At 42.2% G+C, this 16,705-nt stretch overlaps 1 protein-coding gene across 5 annotated transcripts in view; it reads left to right on the top strand.

Moving 5' to 3' along the window:
• Positions 1-16,705, top strand: part of PIBF1 (progesterone immunomodulatory binding factor 1) — a 168,978-nt gene that overhangs the window by 15,830 nt on the left and 136,443 nt on the right. For all 5 annotated transcript variants that reach the window (XM_077812313.1, XM_077812350.1, XM_077812323.1 and 2 more), the window contains exons 6-8: positions 380-513; positions 2,746-2,854; positions 6,168-6,349. In XM_077812313.1, coding sequence (XP_077668439.1) covers positions 380-513; positions 2,746-2,854; positions 6,168-6,349 — 425 coding nt within the window. The remainder of the gene's footprint in view (positions 1-379; positions 514-2,745; positions 2,855-6,167; positions 6,350-16,705) is intronic.

Here is a 16,705-nt window from a genome sequence, read left to right on the forward strand (position 1 = left end):
AAATTTAATGGCCTGTGATACACAGGAGATCAGACTAGATGATCTAAAGATCCCTTTGACTTTAAACGCTATGAATCTATGAAACCTAACAGGGAAGTATGTGAGTGAGAAAAGTCACAATCAACTAATTAAAATAAGAAGAGGAAAAATGTAGGCCAAATATATATAGCTCAGTATTTCTTTATAGTAAGACATCTATTAGGTTGTGAAGTAGTCTGCCAAGAGAAGAGGTGGAAGCCTCATCATTTGGACACACAAAGCTAGACTACAGCTAATGCAACAAAAGTCTTTTTTATTTTATTCTCACAGTTACAACATCATTAAGTCAAGTAAATATCAGTGGAACTTTGATTATTTTAAAACATGTTTTTACTTTTAGAGCTATGAAGATGAGCGAAGAAGTCGTTCAGAGCTAGAAGTTAGATGTCAACGTTTGACACTAGAACTAGCAGATACCAAACAGATGATTCAGCAAGGTGACTTCAGGCAGGAGAACTATGATAAAGTAAAACGGTCAGTGCATCTCCAGAGTACATATGCTCAATGATATTCATAGAAAATTATGTCAATATTTTTGTTAATCAAGGTGATAGCCCTTAATGTGAACTCCATTTTGTTTTTTGGCTCATGCCTGCTCACAAATATATTGTGGATGAATTATTCCTCAACTTGACAAGTAAATTGTTCAGCTTATGGCTATGTCTGGTTCCTCAAGAAACACTGAACAAAATTTTCAAACTTGGTTGTTTGGGGTTGCCAAACCTGGGGTTGCCTGGCCCTCCTGTAAAAATCAGCCTATTCAGGTACCTAAATATGATGTTTTCTAGGAGCCTACCTTTAGGTATCCAAGTTAGAAAATTTTGGCCCATGATTCTTTCCTATTTATTGAAGGACATGATAGAATCCTTCCTGGTTTTCTTTAATCCATATTGTTAGTGTTGCATAGCATAGTGGGCTCGTTTTATTTGCATTTCAGCTAAACAAATATTAATATTTTTATTAGTTTAATAAAATACAGTCCCAAAATGCCTCACAGAGTTAAGTAATAAAGGGCTTTGTTCTCCCCTTCATGCTGCTAGAGGGAGAGATGCCCGCAAACCAATGCAAAGGGGCAGGCCTAGGGATCCACAGATTTGGAAATAGAGTTCCCCTGTGGGTTCCGGTGTGAGCACAGATTTAAAAGATTCATTGTGACGGGATCCTTGTAGTTACCTTAGGAACCTATTTTTTCCCTTATTTCTAAAATATAACTACTGGTGTTCGTTCATTTTATGCTGTGAGTGCCTATCCTGTAAATTACAATTGCAAAATAACGCAAAAATATATATATTTCAACCCAGCCCACAGATGAGCTTTGCTGTGTCCAGAAGGTTAAAAAATCTGGAAGATCAGTGGGGGTTTAAGTTCCAACACTGAGGATTCCATACAGAAAAAACAACTTGCCATCAGCCCCCCTCTTGTCTTGTTTATATTGAGCAAGATCAGGCACCTCTGCTGATCTTAAGTGTGGCAATATGTCATTGAGAGAGTTGATCTCTCCAATAGCTAGGTCTTGAACCATTCTTGGCTTATAAATTAAAACCAACAGTTTGAATTCTACCTGAAAGTTCACTGGAAACCAATATATGTCATGGATCACTGATCTACTGTGCTTCTAATATACAACTCCATTTAATAAGCAAGTCGCATAATTTTGTACTAGCTTCAGCCTCTGAAAAGTTTAGAGTGTTGCCCTATGCGGAGTGCATTATAGCAATCTAATCTCAAGGTGGCAAAAGTGTAAATAATTGTGGCAAAGTTTCCATTTGGGAGAGTAGGTTGCAGATGGTGAAAAAGCACTCTGGACATGGGTGCTATCCAGGAAACCAGGAGTAGCACATGATCTAACTGCGTGTCCACATTGAACTCAGTTTTACAAAGTCTTCTGGCTCCTTACCCTATTTGCCAACTTTATGTCAGTCTTGTTTGGGTTGCATTACAGTTGGCTAGTTTTTATCCCAGCCCCAAGCTGGCACTGAATAACTTGTTCCGCAGCCCTGACTGGGTCAGATATTATAGAAATGTAGACCTGGAGAATCATAGGCATGCTAAATGCATTATAACCCATGTCCCTTCACTAACTTTCCCAGCAATATCATACATACAGTATGTTGAACAAGAGGATGATATAGCTCCATGTACCACTTTAGAAGAGAGAACCTTCTGGACAGAGGAACAATTGTTCACAACAATCCTTTGGGTTCTCTCAGAAAGAGGGGGATGAAGTCACTCAAGCATTTTCATTCACTACTGCAGCTGTCTGCAAAAGAGTCAACCAAATGTCATGGTGGGTTGTATCAAAGTCTTCTGACAGATTTAAAGAATAGGCATAGACGCTTTATCGTTGTCCATTGTTAAAAGGAGACAATAATATGGCCCAAAGTTAAATTTGAGAAATACAAAAGCAGAGTGAGGAGAGAAATGTAGTGTAGATATGTTTTCAGATGAGTTTTCAGATGAGAAATATGAAAATAGTTGAAAGTTGAATAGTAATAAGGTTAGATGGCACAAGAAAGCAGTTCCAGATAACAGGAAATGAAGAAGTGAAGGACTTGCACTAATAGTGGCTACATTGAATGAAGGGAAAGAGACTCCAATGTTAAATGAACACAGAGGATGAATGAAATTAAAGAGATACACGAGGTTTGAGGACTTATTTTCATTTCATTGAATGAATCTCATAATATTCTGGTTTTGTTTTAATAGTGAACGAGATGCATTTGAACATGAATTGTCAGAGCTCAGAAGAAAATATGAAATATTAGAAGTGTCGCACAAAGCACAAGCCAAAGAAAGAAATGACTTATCAAAAGAGGTAAACTTGTAGCTCTTTGAGTGATTGTCTGCATGGATTCTATTCCTGGTGTGTGAAGTAAGATTATTTTTAAAAGCAGTGTCCATTGGAGCCATTCCTGCACACTACGTACCTTTATGCTCTCCCACCTGAGGACATAAGGGGTGAAGTGGGCCCAAACGCTCCTCAGTTCCTACCTGTTACAGCCAGTGGCAGTGAAATGGAACCCCATGCAGTGTCCATTTAATCAGTGACATTTTCCTTAGCCTTGTGCATATTATTTAGTATAGTTACCATTGCTAGTATTTTTAATATAATTTTTTTCTTTTTTATTCTCCTGGCAAATAGATAAAGGTATAATTAAGTTTCAGTTAGCCTAGAAATCTCACCCACCCCTTTGTATAGGGGATGCTAGCATTATAGTAGAAGCTATGTCACTGGGGTTTAAGACATGTTCCTCATGTGATTCTGTTAACAACAGACGCTCCCAGTGCTCACTCTGTCTTGGAGGAGGACACGTCCTTGAGCAATGTTCTATCTCGTTCATTCTCCAAATACACTCAGAGCGAGGGAGGTGTGTCTGGAAATATTTTTGCTGTGGCAATTAATGCAAGCATCCTCATATACTGAGCAGAGCTACAGCCAGGCCTTTAGACGTCAGATCTGCCTCTCTCTGTTAAGGTCCCATTGAGCCATGATTCCACTACTAGCACCCAAGCCACATTCAGAGGCCTCGTTTGGACCACTATTTCGGCATCAATGTCTGGTAGGGGCAGAAAGGAGCACTGTTTCAAAGATGAGCCCACATTCAGGTCACCATCCCTGGTGCATGACAGACTGAGACAGAAGTATCACCATCTTCCAAGTCAGCACATACAATACCCTCTGAATAAGTAGAGCATGCTAACCTGGGTACCTGGAACCTTGTCACAGAATGATTCTGTGAAAATAGCCACAGCACCTTTCATTTGATTCTGACTACCTTTGTGGTACCCACTACCTTGGCACGGACTGTGTTTGCATCTAAGCCATTCACGGTAGAGGTCCAAATACCATAGTCACTTTTCCTGGAAAGAGTAAGGCTGGCGACAGCCAAACTACCAACTTCAGAATCAACTCAGTGGAGATATACTTGTTCTCCACTGCTATATCTTTTCACTCCAAAGAGGCTTGCCCTGCACATTAATGATGGTCTACTGGAGCCTACAAAAGACTGTCTTGCACAAACCTACATTCATCTTGGCCACATCAAAAAAAGAACTAAGGAGATATCAGGTCTCTGCTAAGGGATTTGACTGTTTATTTTTGTTTGCATCTGACACTGGGTTCTTTTGTAGTGGCAGCAGTTCAGGAAAGATCAAAACGTTGGGGACCTCATAAATTCACACTGAGGGAAAAAAACACGCAGAGAAGTGGGATCTCTTTAGCTAGTGAATACACTCTTCAGATAAGGATAGCTAACTCTCAGGCCTTCCTTTCTTAATATCATTTTATAAACTGAACCATGTTGTCTCAATTTAAGAACACCAGAAGGAGATTCCTTCTGCCATGACAGATTTAGTTTATTTTCTGCAAATCACTACAGCCTATGCTGGATGCATTTAAAACTGCATTGTACACATTGGCCACTGCAGTAGTCATGAGGAAGTTTGCCCTCAGTCCTTGGGGATCCTCTGGGACAGAAAACAACAGGTAACATATGAGGATAACAACTTGTTTAGCAATGGAACGGGATAAATTATGACTCCTCTGTCATATATTGTGTCACATGACCGGAATGTGAACAGTCAGTCCTAGTGGTTGGAGTGGGAGTCGGTAGCCAGGAATTGGAGCCTGGAGTCAGAACCAGGTTAACTAATGTGAGGCAAGGCTGAGAATAAACAGGCACAGGAGCTATCACAGCCATGGATGAATGCTTTGAGCAGCTGCTGAACAACTGCTGCTGCTGGGCTTCTGACTCTTCCAGCCAAACAGTCAAGCATCCTTCTAATGACCAACTGTACTCAGGTTGCTCAAAGACTGGTGCAGGCTCTGATTTCTGACTTTATCCTTCCCTCCACTTGAGGGTGCTTCCTAGGGGCCTCAGCACTTGGGTTCTCAGGGGTACTTCTGATAGAACTCTTGTAATAAGTCCAAGGTGTGGGTATTCTCTACTGGTTCCCAGACCGCTCATCCAATTCATAGCCTTCCCCATTCACCACATACTGGAGCCTTCCCCTAAGTCACCGACAGTGGATTTGGTGGACCAAGTATTCCTCCTATCCATGGAATGGTATGTGGGGCGAGGGATAGAGTTGGTTACAGAGGTTTGGGTATGGGTTCTCCTTGTAGGGCTTTAAAACTAAGATGTAAAAGATGGGGTGGATCTTCAGGGACTCAAGCAGCTGTTACCTGAAAGCCACTGGGTCACCCATTCTACAATCTTGAAAGCGCCCAAGCATTGGTAGTCTAGTTTGACAGGTGGGTGGCTTGATATAAAGTTCTGGGCAGAGAGCCACACCTTGTCCCATATGGCCAGATTGGTCTTGGTCTGCCTGGTGTTTTGTAGGCTTCTTTGGCAGACTGCAGATGTTACTTGAGCTCCCGATGCACCTAATGCAGGTTGAGGGTGAATCCACAGTGGCCGGTACTGAGGAACTTATGTGCAAGTATGGGTGAAAGAGGGGTAAAAGCCATAGTTTGCAAAGTGTGAGCAATGTTGAGGCATGGATAGCATTGTTATATGTGAATTTGGTGTGGCACAGCAGGGGAAACCAGTCATCCTGATGGTAATTTAAAAAGCAGTGAAGATACTGCTCCAAGATTTGATTGACCCTCTCTGTTTGCCCAGTAGTCTTCGGGTGATGGGCAGATGAGAGAGACTGAATGCCAAAGAGTCTGAGAAATTCTGCCAGAATCAGGAGATTCTGCTCTGATAAAATATCATGGGTTACCCAAGGGCAGTGGGACAAATTTATCAGGAAGAGCCAAGCTGTCTCCCAATCTGTAGGAACATGGGATACAGTGTGACATCTGTGTTAAGAGGTTGAGCTTCCAGGGTTGGTAGCTAGTTATAAATTAAAGCTAATCTGAGCAGGAAATTAAGCCACCTTAAATGTGAAATGCCAGTTCCATTTTTAGAGTCCCTTCTTAAAGTAGAACTGCATTTCAAGTTTGAAAGTCCATATTAAGCTTAAATGTGAAATGAGTGTTTTAAATTTGGGCAAGTTTAAAAGGGAAAAAGTAATGTTTACTTTTTATAATGGAAATGTGTGTATATGTGATTAAATCTAAAAAAAAAATAACTTGAAATTCAAGATAGAATGTCTTATGTCAGTCCTATTTTTCTTTATAGGTTGCAACTTTACAGCAGTCTGTTAATTTACTGCAAAAGGATAAGGATTATCTTAATCGTCAGAACATGGAGCTCAGTGTTCGCTGTGCCCATGAAGAAGATCGCCTTGAAAGACTTCAGATTCAGTTGGAGGATGCCAAAAAAACTAGAGAGGAAATGTATGAAAAATATGTCACATCCAGGCAAGTTCTGATATTCTTCCGTCTTTATAAAGCAGACAAATGAAATTAATTTTTCTCTGAAATAATTTATTAAATGAATTCCATTATAATGTATATGGTCAGTTTCAGAGGAATTTGTCAAGATCTTTGTGCTGAAATCAGAGTTTAATTTAGTATCTTCATTTTCCATTGTAATACATTAGAAAAAATGCATTAACAAATTAAGATTAAGACAAACCTGTAGAAGTAATCCTTCCTTGTGGGTTTCTTTATAGCAGCTATTCTCTTACCTTTGTACAGAGGATTTACTCTGAAAATGCCAGTTAATGCAAAAATAATTTGGGCGTGTAAATTGGTACCACCCTGCCCAAATGACTTCAAACTAAAACTATGTTTTTCATACTGATGGGTTTTTTTATCTGTTTATTTAGGAAGTTCTAACAGGTTTGTAAAGTGATGCCAAGTAAATATCAAAAACAAACAATAATCATTACAACAGTGAGCTTTTGTTTAGAGCCGGGGTTCCCAAACTTGGTTTGCGGCTTGTTCAGGGTAAGCCCCTGGCGGGCCGTGAGACATTTTGTTTACCTGAGCGTCCACAGGTACAGCCACTCGCAGCTCCCAGTGGCTGCAGTTCGCCGTTCCCAGTCAATGGGAGCTGCGGGAAGTGGTGGTCTGGCCTATGCCGCTTACTGCAGCTCCCATTCGCCGGGAACGGTGAACCGCAGCCACTGGGATCTGCAAGCTGCCGTACCTGTGGATGCTCAGGTAAACAAAGTGTGTCACGGCCTGCCAGGGGCTTACCCTGAACAAGCCGCAAACCAAGTTTGGGAACCCCTGGTTTAGAGGTACCACAAAGTAATATAGTTATCAGATCTCTCTATTTAACATGGTGTTACCGTATGACAGAGCAAGCATCATGACAATATCCATGACACACAATTTCTAGTAATGAATGGGAAATTGAGAGAAATCTCTGATCAGACTTCTAATAGATCAGGCATGTCTATCAAATGTTAATAATAAAGATTAGACAAGTTTGTTGTTTTTTGCTGGTGAATGTACTTTGAGTATTGAGTACATGGTATTCCAAATTTATGAGTATGTATTTGTCCTCTGTTTCTGGATATGTAACAGATACCTTAATTTTAGTTTGAAAAAATTTGTATTACAAAGTATAACTTGTCCTACTACTTCCAAAATTTTGATTTAAAAACTAACCTTTTTTGTTTTAAGAGCACAAAACCAAAAAGAGTGAGAGTTAGGCAATTTTTCTTAATACAAGTTGCTTAAAATGAGCAAATTTTAGAGCTGAGATGAGGTGAACTGGTAGACTTCGTGCAGTTGCATATTCAGTTCTTTCATTCTCTATGCTTGCTTGTAAGCAGTAATGCCTATTTGCTTTTATAGGCACAAAACTAAAAGAATATAAACAAAGGAACAGACCGTTCTTTCATAGTAGCAATGTGACTTAAATAAGTGGCTGTGAAGCAGAAACAGTTTTGAAAATGTACATAAAATTAATTTAGGGCCAAATTATACCCTTTGACACCTCAGAAAGAAGCTGGAACAGGGAGGTGGGCACTCCAGAAAGGTTGCAGTTACCTTGAAATGCTCCCTGTAGGTGGGACAGCTTTGAGGGTGAACGTGGCCCTCCTAAACCTACAGATCAAGGGGATGGGAATCTATGCTCCTGTTCCCTTTTTTAACTGGTAGCGTGACTCCTGTAAAATCCATACAACTGATAGGCTACGAGCATCTCTACAAAATCCTCATCACAGAAATGGGAGACAGGCCTGGATCTTGAGCTGCTGCTGCTTTAGGCAGCAGCAATTTATGTGCAGATATCCACTACTAGGGAGAGGAGAGTGACTTTTCTCCTTCCTCACATCAAAACTTAAGACTTCCAACCCTGCAGAACTTCAGAGAATGCCCTCTTCTATGCATCATCTATCCTCCTCCCCCCTTTCAGAATCAAGAGTTCTGCTGCCTTCAGCTTTGGAAAATAGAGTACAGACTGTGACGGGTTGGATCATAGAAACCCCCTTGGGACTGCCAACTGATGTGCTGAGACCACCTCTGAGCCCATTTTCCCTGGCAGCTTGGGATTTCAGAACCCTGCCTGGTTGTGCCAGACACGCTTGCCTGCTACAAACACAAACTTGAACTCCGTCCCTCAAAAGCTTCAGGCTAAACTGAAAACCGCTTAAGAAGTGTTCCTGTCTCCAGCACTCAGATGCCCAGCTCCCAATGGGGTCCAAAACCCGAATAAATCCGTTTTACCCTGTATAAAGCGTATACAGGGTAAACTCAAATTGTTTGCCCTCTATAGCACTGATAGAGACATATGCACAGCTGTTCCCCCCCCCCCCCCCCAGTATTAATACATAGTCTGGGTTAATTAATAAGTAAAAAGTGATTTTATTAAATACAAAAAGTAGGATTTAAGTTGTTCCAAGTGATAACAGACAAAACAAAGTGAATTACCAAGCAAAATAAAATAAAACATGCAAGTCTAAGCCTAATATAGTAAGAAAACTGAATACAGATAAAATCTCACCCTCAGAGATGTTTCAATAAGCTTCTATCACAGACTGGACGCCTTCCTAGACTGGGCACAATTCTTTCTCCTTGTACAACTCTTGTTCCAGGTCAGGTGGTAAGTAGGAGATTTCTCATGACTGCAGCCCCCTTTGTTCTGTTCCACCCCCTTAGATATATTTTGCACAAGGCGGGTATCCTTTGTCTCTGTCTGGGTTCCCATCCCTCCCTCTAAATGGAAAAGCCCCAGGTTAAAGATGGATTCGCGTTCAGCTGACATGATCACATGTCACTGTAAGACTTCATCATGCACTTGCCAGCACACAGGTATACAGGAAGACTTACCAGTAAACAGAGCCCTCTACAGTCCTGGTTAATGGGAGCCATTAAGATTCCAAACCACCATTAATGGCCCACACTTTGCATAATTACAATAGGCCCTCAGAGTTATATTTCATATTTCTAGTTTCAGATACAAAAGTGATACATTTATACAAATAAGATGACCACAGTCAGTAGATTATAAGCTTTGTAATACCTTACAAGAGACCTTTTGTAGGAAGCATATTCCAGTTACATTATATTCGCAGTCATTAGCATATTTTCATACAATCGTATAGAGTGCAACGTCACACAGACCTTAATATTTAGAGTATTTTGGCAGATTTAGTCTTTGTTCAGTAAGAGTAACCCTATTTTTGTATTCTAATGAAACTGTGCTTTATAAATATACATGCAAAACAATCAGCCAATAGAGCCCCTCCTATTTTTTTGTTTTAATTAGGTCATTAACGCTCTGCAACCTAAGATTTTCCCACTGAAATGAATTCCTTTGTAGGAGTGCTTTGAGATGTATGAATGAGAAGTGTTATGTAAATGACATGTTTTGTTGTTTATATCCTAAATATTTCTGAAAGTCCTGAAGACTGTTTTAAAAACTGAAAAAAACATATCAGGCACCACTTATGCAGAGTGAAACATGTTAGCTTAATATATCACCTACATCAAGGGAAGAAGGAGGATCCTGGGAACTACAGGCCAGTATGCCTCACTTCAGTCCCCGGAAAAATCATGGAGCAGGTCCTCAAAGAATCAATCCTGATTAGGGGTCTGGAACACATGAGTTATGAGGAGAGGCTGAGGGAACTGGGATTGTTTAATCTGGAGAAGAGAAGAATGAGGGGGGATTTGATAGCTGCTTTCAGCTACCTGAGAGGTAGTTCCAGGGAGGATGGTTCTAGACTATTCTCAGTTGTGGAAGAGGACAGGACAAGGAGTAATGGTCTCAAATTGCAGTGGGGGAGGTTTAGGTTGGATATTAGGAAAAACTTTTTCACTAGGAGGGTGGTGAAACACTGGAATGCGTTACCTAGGGAGGTGGTAGAATCTCCTTCCTTAGAAGTTTTTAAGGTCAGGCTTGACAAAGCCCTGTCTGGGATGATTTAATTGGGTATGGGTCCTGCTTTTGAGCAGGGGGTTGGACTAGATGACCTCCTGAGGTCCCTTCCAACCCTGATATTCTATGATTCTATGATTTTAGAAGTAAGCAAAAGAGGACATAGCATAGAGGTGTAATTTGTGGATTAATTAACGTCTATGTTTCATATATGATGTTTGGGTGACCTAGCTCTGAGGGTAGCCACTAGAAATAAGCTGCTCATACAGTCATACCCATAGTGGTAGGTTGTTTTGAATGCTTATCGCTTTTAAATCTGCACTGGTGTATTAGAAGTTCAAATGAAAAATCCTCCTTAGATTGACTGGATAATCTCCATATACATCATGCTGTACTATGGAACATCACCTGCCCAAACATGTTTTTTTAATCAGGGTCGCAACCACACATATATTGGATATCCTGGCACCTAGATTCTAAAGACAATAATTTTCAAAAGCACTCAGCATCTACAGTTCTTCAAGTGTTTACCCGTATGTGTTCCACTCTTGGTGCACTCGAGCTCAGAATCTTTTTGCCAGCAGCGTTTGTTGGGGCTGCACTTGCGCACAGAGCACCCATGTGCCCCATCTTCTGAGGGCATAAAGGGCTGACTGCAGCCAGCCATCCTTCAGTTCCTTTCTAACATCTGTATCTGTGATATGAAACTGCAAGTAGCATCTCTATCTCTTACACACTTGCGTACCTAAAACAAAGGTTATTGTATATAGTTATTGTTTATTGAATTTTTCGTAGTTAGTATAGGTGTACTGGGTTTCCCCAGGGTAATTTTTTTCTCTAGGTGTTTGGTTGGTTCGTTGGGGTTTTTTTGGTTACCTGGTACCAGGTTTCAGCACCTTATGGCTGAGCAAAAATCTCCAGGATTTAAATATTGAGGCTACTGTGCTCCTTGATGATCATTGTGGTTGTTTGTTTTGCTTTGGTGAGAGGTACATCCTGGAGAAATGTTCAGTTTTTCATTTATTTTCTTAATGGACACAAGGCAAGAGAGGCTTACCTGAAACTTTTTTTCTTTTGGACAAATCCCTGAGTCTTGGTTCTGATTAGGATAAACAAGATACATCCAGATCTGTGCAGTCTTCCTCCAGAAGTGCCCCAATGAACATTGGCTTTGTGGCTGGTTCCCAGTCTCCTGCTTTTCCAAATCATTCCTCAGCTGTTCATGCTCTCAAGTCCACATCATCAGCTGATGGGACATCGCTCTTCTAAGAAGCACAAGCAGAGGTCACAGTCTGAGGAACCTAGTAAGAAGAATGGGCAGAGGTTGCTTCACTTTACCTCAGCTTATGCTAGCACAAAGCCTGGCACCCGAAAAGACCCCTGTCTCCATACTTTGGTACCTACTAAAAAGTAGTATCATGCTGCCTTCAGGCTTCAGCCCAGCGTTGTGGCTCTTTGTACCAGTATCTACTCTATCAGTACAAACACCATCAGCGCCAACTATTCCAGTGCCGACTGTTGCTCATGGTTTTGAGACTTACTGTACTGGGAGACCTAATGGTATTTACCCTCCCTGAGTCACTGATTTTATGTTCTGTAGATACAACCAGTGGCACCAACCACCACCATATCCTCTGTATCGGGTACATATTTGGTGCCAGCAAAGGATCTATTCAGATCATGCCCTGAGACTCCTGCCAAGTCTTCTCCACCACTGGAAGAATAGTATTCCTTTCCCTCATAGGCTTTAGACTATAGCAGGAAGGGGTCACCTCCTTTCTGTATTAATTTTGTTGGAATATATAGACCTAAAGAGTCAAACATGATCCTGAACCTGTGCAACATTAAATGGTTTTTAAAAAGGTCCGGAATTTGTATACAGAGACCTCAGCTTTCTTAGTACTTTGTCAAACACCCGTTAAAAATCTTTTTAATAAAAGGGTTATGGTTACAGGGAAAAAGAAAAACAGTTAAAGCATTTGAAATGTCAAGTATTAAGTAATGTTTTCATGTTAGCCATATCTCAGTGTTCCCCTTCCCTTTCGTGGAAAAGAGTTTTAAGAAGGAAAAACTCCTTGTTTGACCGTCTTTTTTAGATGGTATTAAAACTGGTAATAACTGTCCTTTTGGGGAAAAGAGAGGTCAATTGAGATGGGCTGGAGCTGTCATTGCTGCTGTGGTTAAAGTCTGATCCCGCTTCCAAGAAGCCAAGAAAGGCAAATACACACAAAAGCAGAGAGAAAAGAACAGCAAAGACGGAAAAAAAACAAACAAAAAATGCAGCTTCTGTCTCAGGTGTTGACTCTTACTTGCAGTCTCACTTCTGGAACAGCACAAACACAGCACATAGTTTTACAAGCCACTCTGATAGGCTTGGCAAACTTGTACCAGCATTGGGCTGTTTAAGGCATTTCATTTAGCAGCCTTTCTAGTCAGAAGCTTACAGCATTGTTGTGAAACATACAGTCTTGGCAGGATAAGCTAGACTCTTGTTAGATGGAAGGAAAAAGGAGAGGGATAGGAAAAAGAAAAAAATAAGGTGGGAAAGGAAAAGGACACATGGGAGAGGCGACAGGGACTAAAATCTTACCAGTTATGTCTAAATTCCAACCACCAGCTGAAATGTATTGTTGTCAGCTGGTCCCTCTCTCAGGCTGAATCTAGTCAGGACATCATTCAAGATCAGGAAAACAAAGGCACAATAGTGTTAAATTGGGTGCCAGGAGACGATGGAGGTGGCAACCATGATGGTGAAGCTGACTCCTTCCCCTTCTTTCAGTCAGCAGTTGTTGTGCTCACTTCCATCCTTCCATATTTCCCCCTTCCCCAAGTCTCTTTTTGTTAAAGGGCCACAAAAGGGAATGATGGGTGACATAGCCCATCCTGTCCTTATTTTTTCACCAGTTAGGCCTAATTTCCAACACACCAATTCTGTTTAATTTGATTTCTGGTCCAACACTTCTTTCGTTTACCAGGCATGATCTTAATGCAGGCTTTGAGATATATCAATAGGCCTTTTTATTTGGACTAGTTCAGTCTGTCTCCCTTTTACACCTTTTCCCATCAGCTTTTATTTTTACAGGTTATTCTTCAAGCAGTTGCACATGTCCATTCCGCCTCAGGTGCGTGTGTACTCTGTGTATTGTTGTCAGAGATCTTCCCCTCAGCAGTACTCATCAGGGCAGCTCACGTGCAATCTGCTGCCTCGCACTACTGTCTGGTAGTATAAAGGGCAGAGCTGCCCTGACGCCCTGCCAGTTCCTTCTTTATGGCCTGTGATGGTTGTTGGAGCTGTCATCTTGCTATTGCAAGTTTTCCCTAGTTATAGTCTTCATGTAGTTGATACTCTTTTAACAGCTTTCGTAGTTTTAAAAGTTAGAGAAGTAGGTTTTCTTTTAAAAGTGTTCTGAACACTTTGGTTTCCCATTGCTGTGTCCTTGTACTGGTGCTGGGACATGCTTGGTCGCTGGGTTTCCAATCCACTCTCTTCTGCAAAAAGCCGATGTCAGTGAGTGACGCACGCTCCATTTGTCTGAAGTGCCTCGGGGAGATTCACATTCAGGATTAGTGCCAAATTTGCCAGGACTTTAAGCCCACAATCAAGAATGCAGGGCAACCAGACTTATGTTTCTGCTGATGGAGGCAGCTCTGTGCCCATCTGTGGAACCTGCCTGCTCAGAGCAAGTACTGAGTGCTTTTGCATCAGTGAAAAGTGCTTCTCCAGATCTGGCTGAGCCTCAGGGCCGATTGCCCTCCCCTGTACCAAGGAAGAGGCATTGGAAAGTGAGGTCTAAGGACTCAGAATCCAGGAGGTTGAGAACCCCATGCATCAAAGTCCAACAAGCCTGCAGACGAAGATAGAGGGCACTAGAGGCCAAGGCTTTCTCCAAGGCACTCCTCCTCTCATGCGGGGCCATTAACTCTGGTGCCAGCATCTGCACTGTTGAGACCAGACTGAAGTGGCTACATCTAGTGGATTGCATCAGGACGCTATCCTGATGCCGCCACATAAACCTCCAGGGTTGGTGGCATGTGATCTGTTGAGCAAGTCTTTGTTTTCTCCAGAGTCTTTTTGCCCGGTACTGATAGCTGCTGCTGTTACCTTACCATCAGCTTTGTCCCAGCATGCGGTACCATGGGTGCCTCTGGATACCAATGTGGCCCCTCCCCACTTCCCCAATGCAGCGTTATCCAGAGGGAAGCAGGCCATGATTTCAGTCTTGGCCAAGCTTCACACCTCAGTCCTCCTTACTGACAGGAACAGCCCCCCTTGGTCACAGGAGGTTGATTTGTGTTTGGACTCAAAGGTTTGCACACATCGGTTGCAGCTGAGGCACTTTCCTCACCTTCCTCTTCCACCTCCTGCCACCTTTGGTACTCTCCAGAGGCCATCTTCCTTCTTCCCATAGCAAAAAGGGCTGAATTAAGATATGTCCCCTCACTGGGGTTTGAACATTTTTACTGTCACCCCTCTCCCGGGTCTCCTGGTGGTTTCAGTTGAAAATGAGGGAGTGTCAGGCTGAGCAGGCATCTACACTAAAAGGGAAAGATTAAAAGAATCTTTATCTCTTTCACAGAAAGCTTTGTTCGACTCTAGGTCTGCGGTTTAAGATTGCTAATGAGCAGGCATTGTTGGGGCATTATGACTTCAGTCTCTGGGACAGCATATTAAATTTTAAAGACCGACTGCCAAGGCAGGAATTTCTCGCACTGGTAAACAAGGATGAATTAGTAGCCAGCACCTCCCCTCAGGTGGGTTTGAATGTTGCCAACTCTGCAGCTACAGCCATGGTGTCAGTCATTACCATGCACAGGGGTTCGTGACTCCAGGCATTGGGTGTCCCTCAAGAGGTCCAACAGACCATACAGAACCTCCCTTTTGAGGGGCCATCACTCTTTGAAAAGGTGGATGACAAGTTACATAGTCTGAGAGACTCTAGGTTGACACTCAGATCTTTGGGCATTTATACAGCTGCTGTAAAGAGAAAGCAGTTTTGACTGCAACAGCCTCACCACTGTCCTGTTTTCATGTCTTGCCACCAGGACCTAGCCAGGGAAAAAAGGCGGCAGAGGTTCTAGAAGATGGCCCCTCCCTCTTTCTTCTGCAATAGCTCCTAGTTTGTCAGCCTGAGAGTTCTAAGCAAACATTTTGAGGTGTTTGTCAAGGACAACATACCAGTCTCCAGAATGCCAACCTCTCCTACCCTTCTCTTTGCCAACTGCCTAAATGCTTGGTCCTGCATCACGGCAGACTAGGGTCTGAAGCATTGTGGAATTCCAATATACCCTTCAATTTATTTCTATCCCCCCTTCTCTGTCCCTTTTCAGATATTGTTCTCATGAGGAGGCTCTCCCTTAGGAGGTGTGATCTCTGCTACGGTTGGGAGCCATAGAGAAAGTTCCTCATTTTCACAGAGGGGAAGGGGTTTTATTCTTAATACTTCCTAATTCCAAAAACAAAGGGAGGTCTTAGACCTATCCTGGTCCTGTAAGATCTAAACAGAAACCTAAAGAAAATAGCTTCATGTGGTTACTCTGGCTTCCATTATTCCATCTCTGCATCCCGACGACTGGTATGCTGCCCTCAACTTAAAAGAATGGGTATTTTCATATGGCAATACATCCAAGCCCCAAGAAATTCCTCAGGTTTGTGGTCAATCAATGCCCCTACAGTCTGGAGTCCTATCATTTGGCCTGTCGTCAGCCCCACGTGTATTCACAACACATAATGGCAGTGGTGGCGGCTGTCCTCAGAAAATCAGGAATTCAGAGGTTTCCCTATCTTGATGATTGGCTGGTCTGAGGCTCAGGTGCTGTTCAGCATGACTGTCATGCAGTCCAACTTTGATGCACTAGGGTTGCTCATTGATGCAGAAAAGTCAATCCTGTCTCATGTACAAAAGAGAGTTTATAGGAACAGTGTGGACTCTGTGGAAGCCAAGGTCTTCAATTCCCATTTATGATACCAGCATCATTTGGAAAAAGCTTTTTAGACCTGAAGGCCCATCCTACAATGACAATACATTGTATTGCCTCAAGCTTCTGAGGCATCGGGCCTCTTTCACTTATATAGTTGAACATGCCAAGCTGTGTCTCAGGGAGCCGTGTGTTTGGACAGCTTCAGTGATTCATCATCCTAGAGACATGGTGGTTTGCACGCCCCCACACACATCTTAGCTTCTCACATGTTCTATGGGTATGTCTACACTACGAAAATAGGTCGAATTTATAGAAGTCGTTTTTTTAGAAATTGGTTTTATATTTTCGAGTGTGTGTGTCCCCACAGAAAATGCTCTAAGTACATTAAGTGAAATAACTCGGCGGAGTGCTTCCACGGTACCGAGCTAGAGTCGACTTCCGGAGTGTTGCACTGTGGGTAGCTATCCTACAGTTCCTGCAGTCTCCGCTGCCCATTGGAATTCTGGGTTGAGATCCCAATG

The sequence above is a fragment of the Eretmochelys imbricata genome, chromosome 1 (assembly GCF_965152235.1).
Source record: "Eretmochelys imbricata isolate rEreImb1 chromosome 1, rEreImb1.hap1, whole genome shotgun sequence".
NCBI lineage: Eukaryota > Metazoa > Chordata > Testudines > Cheloniidae > Eretmochelys > Eretmochelys imbricata.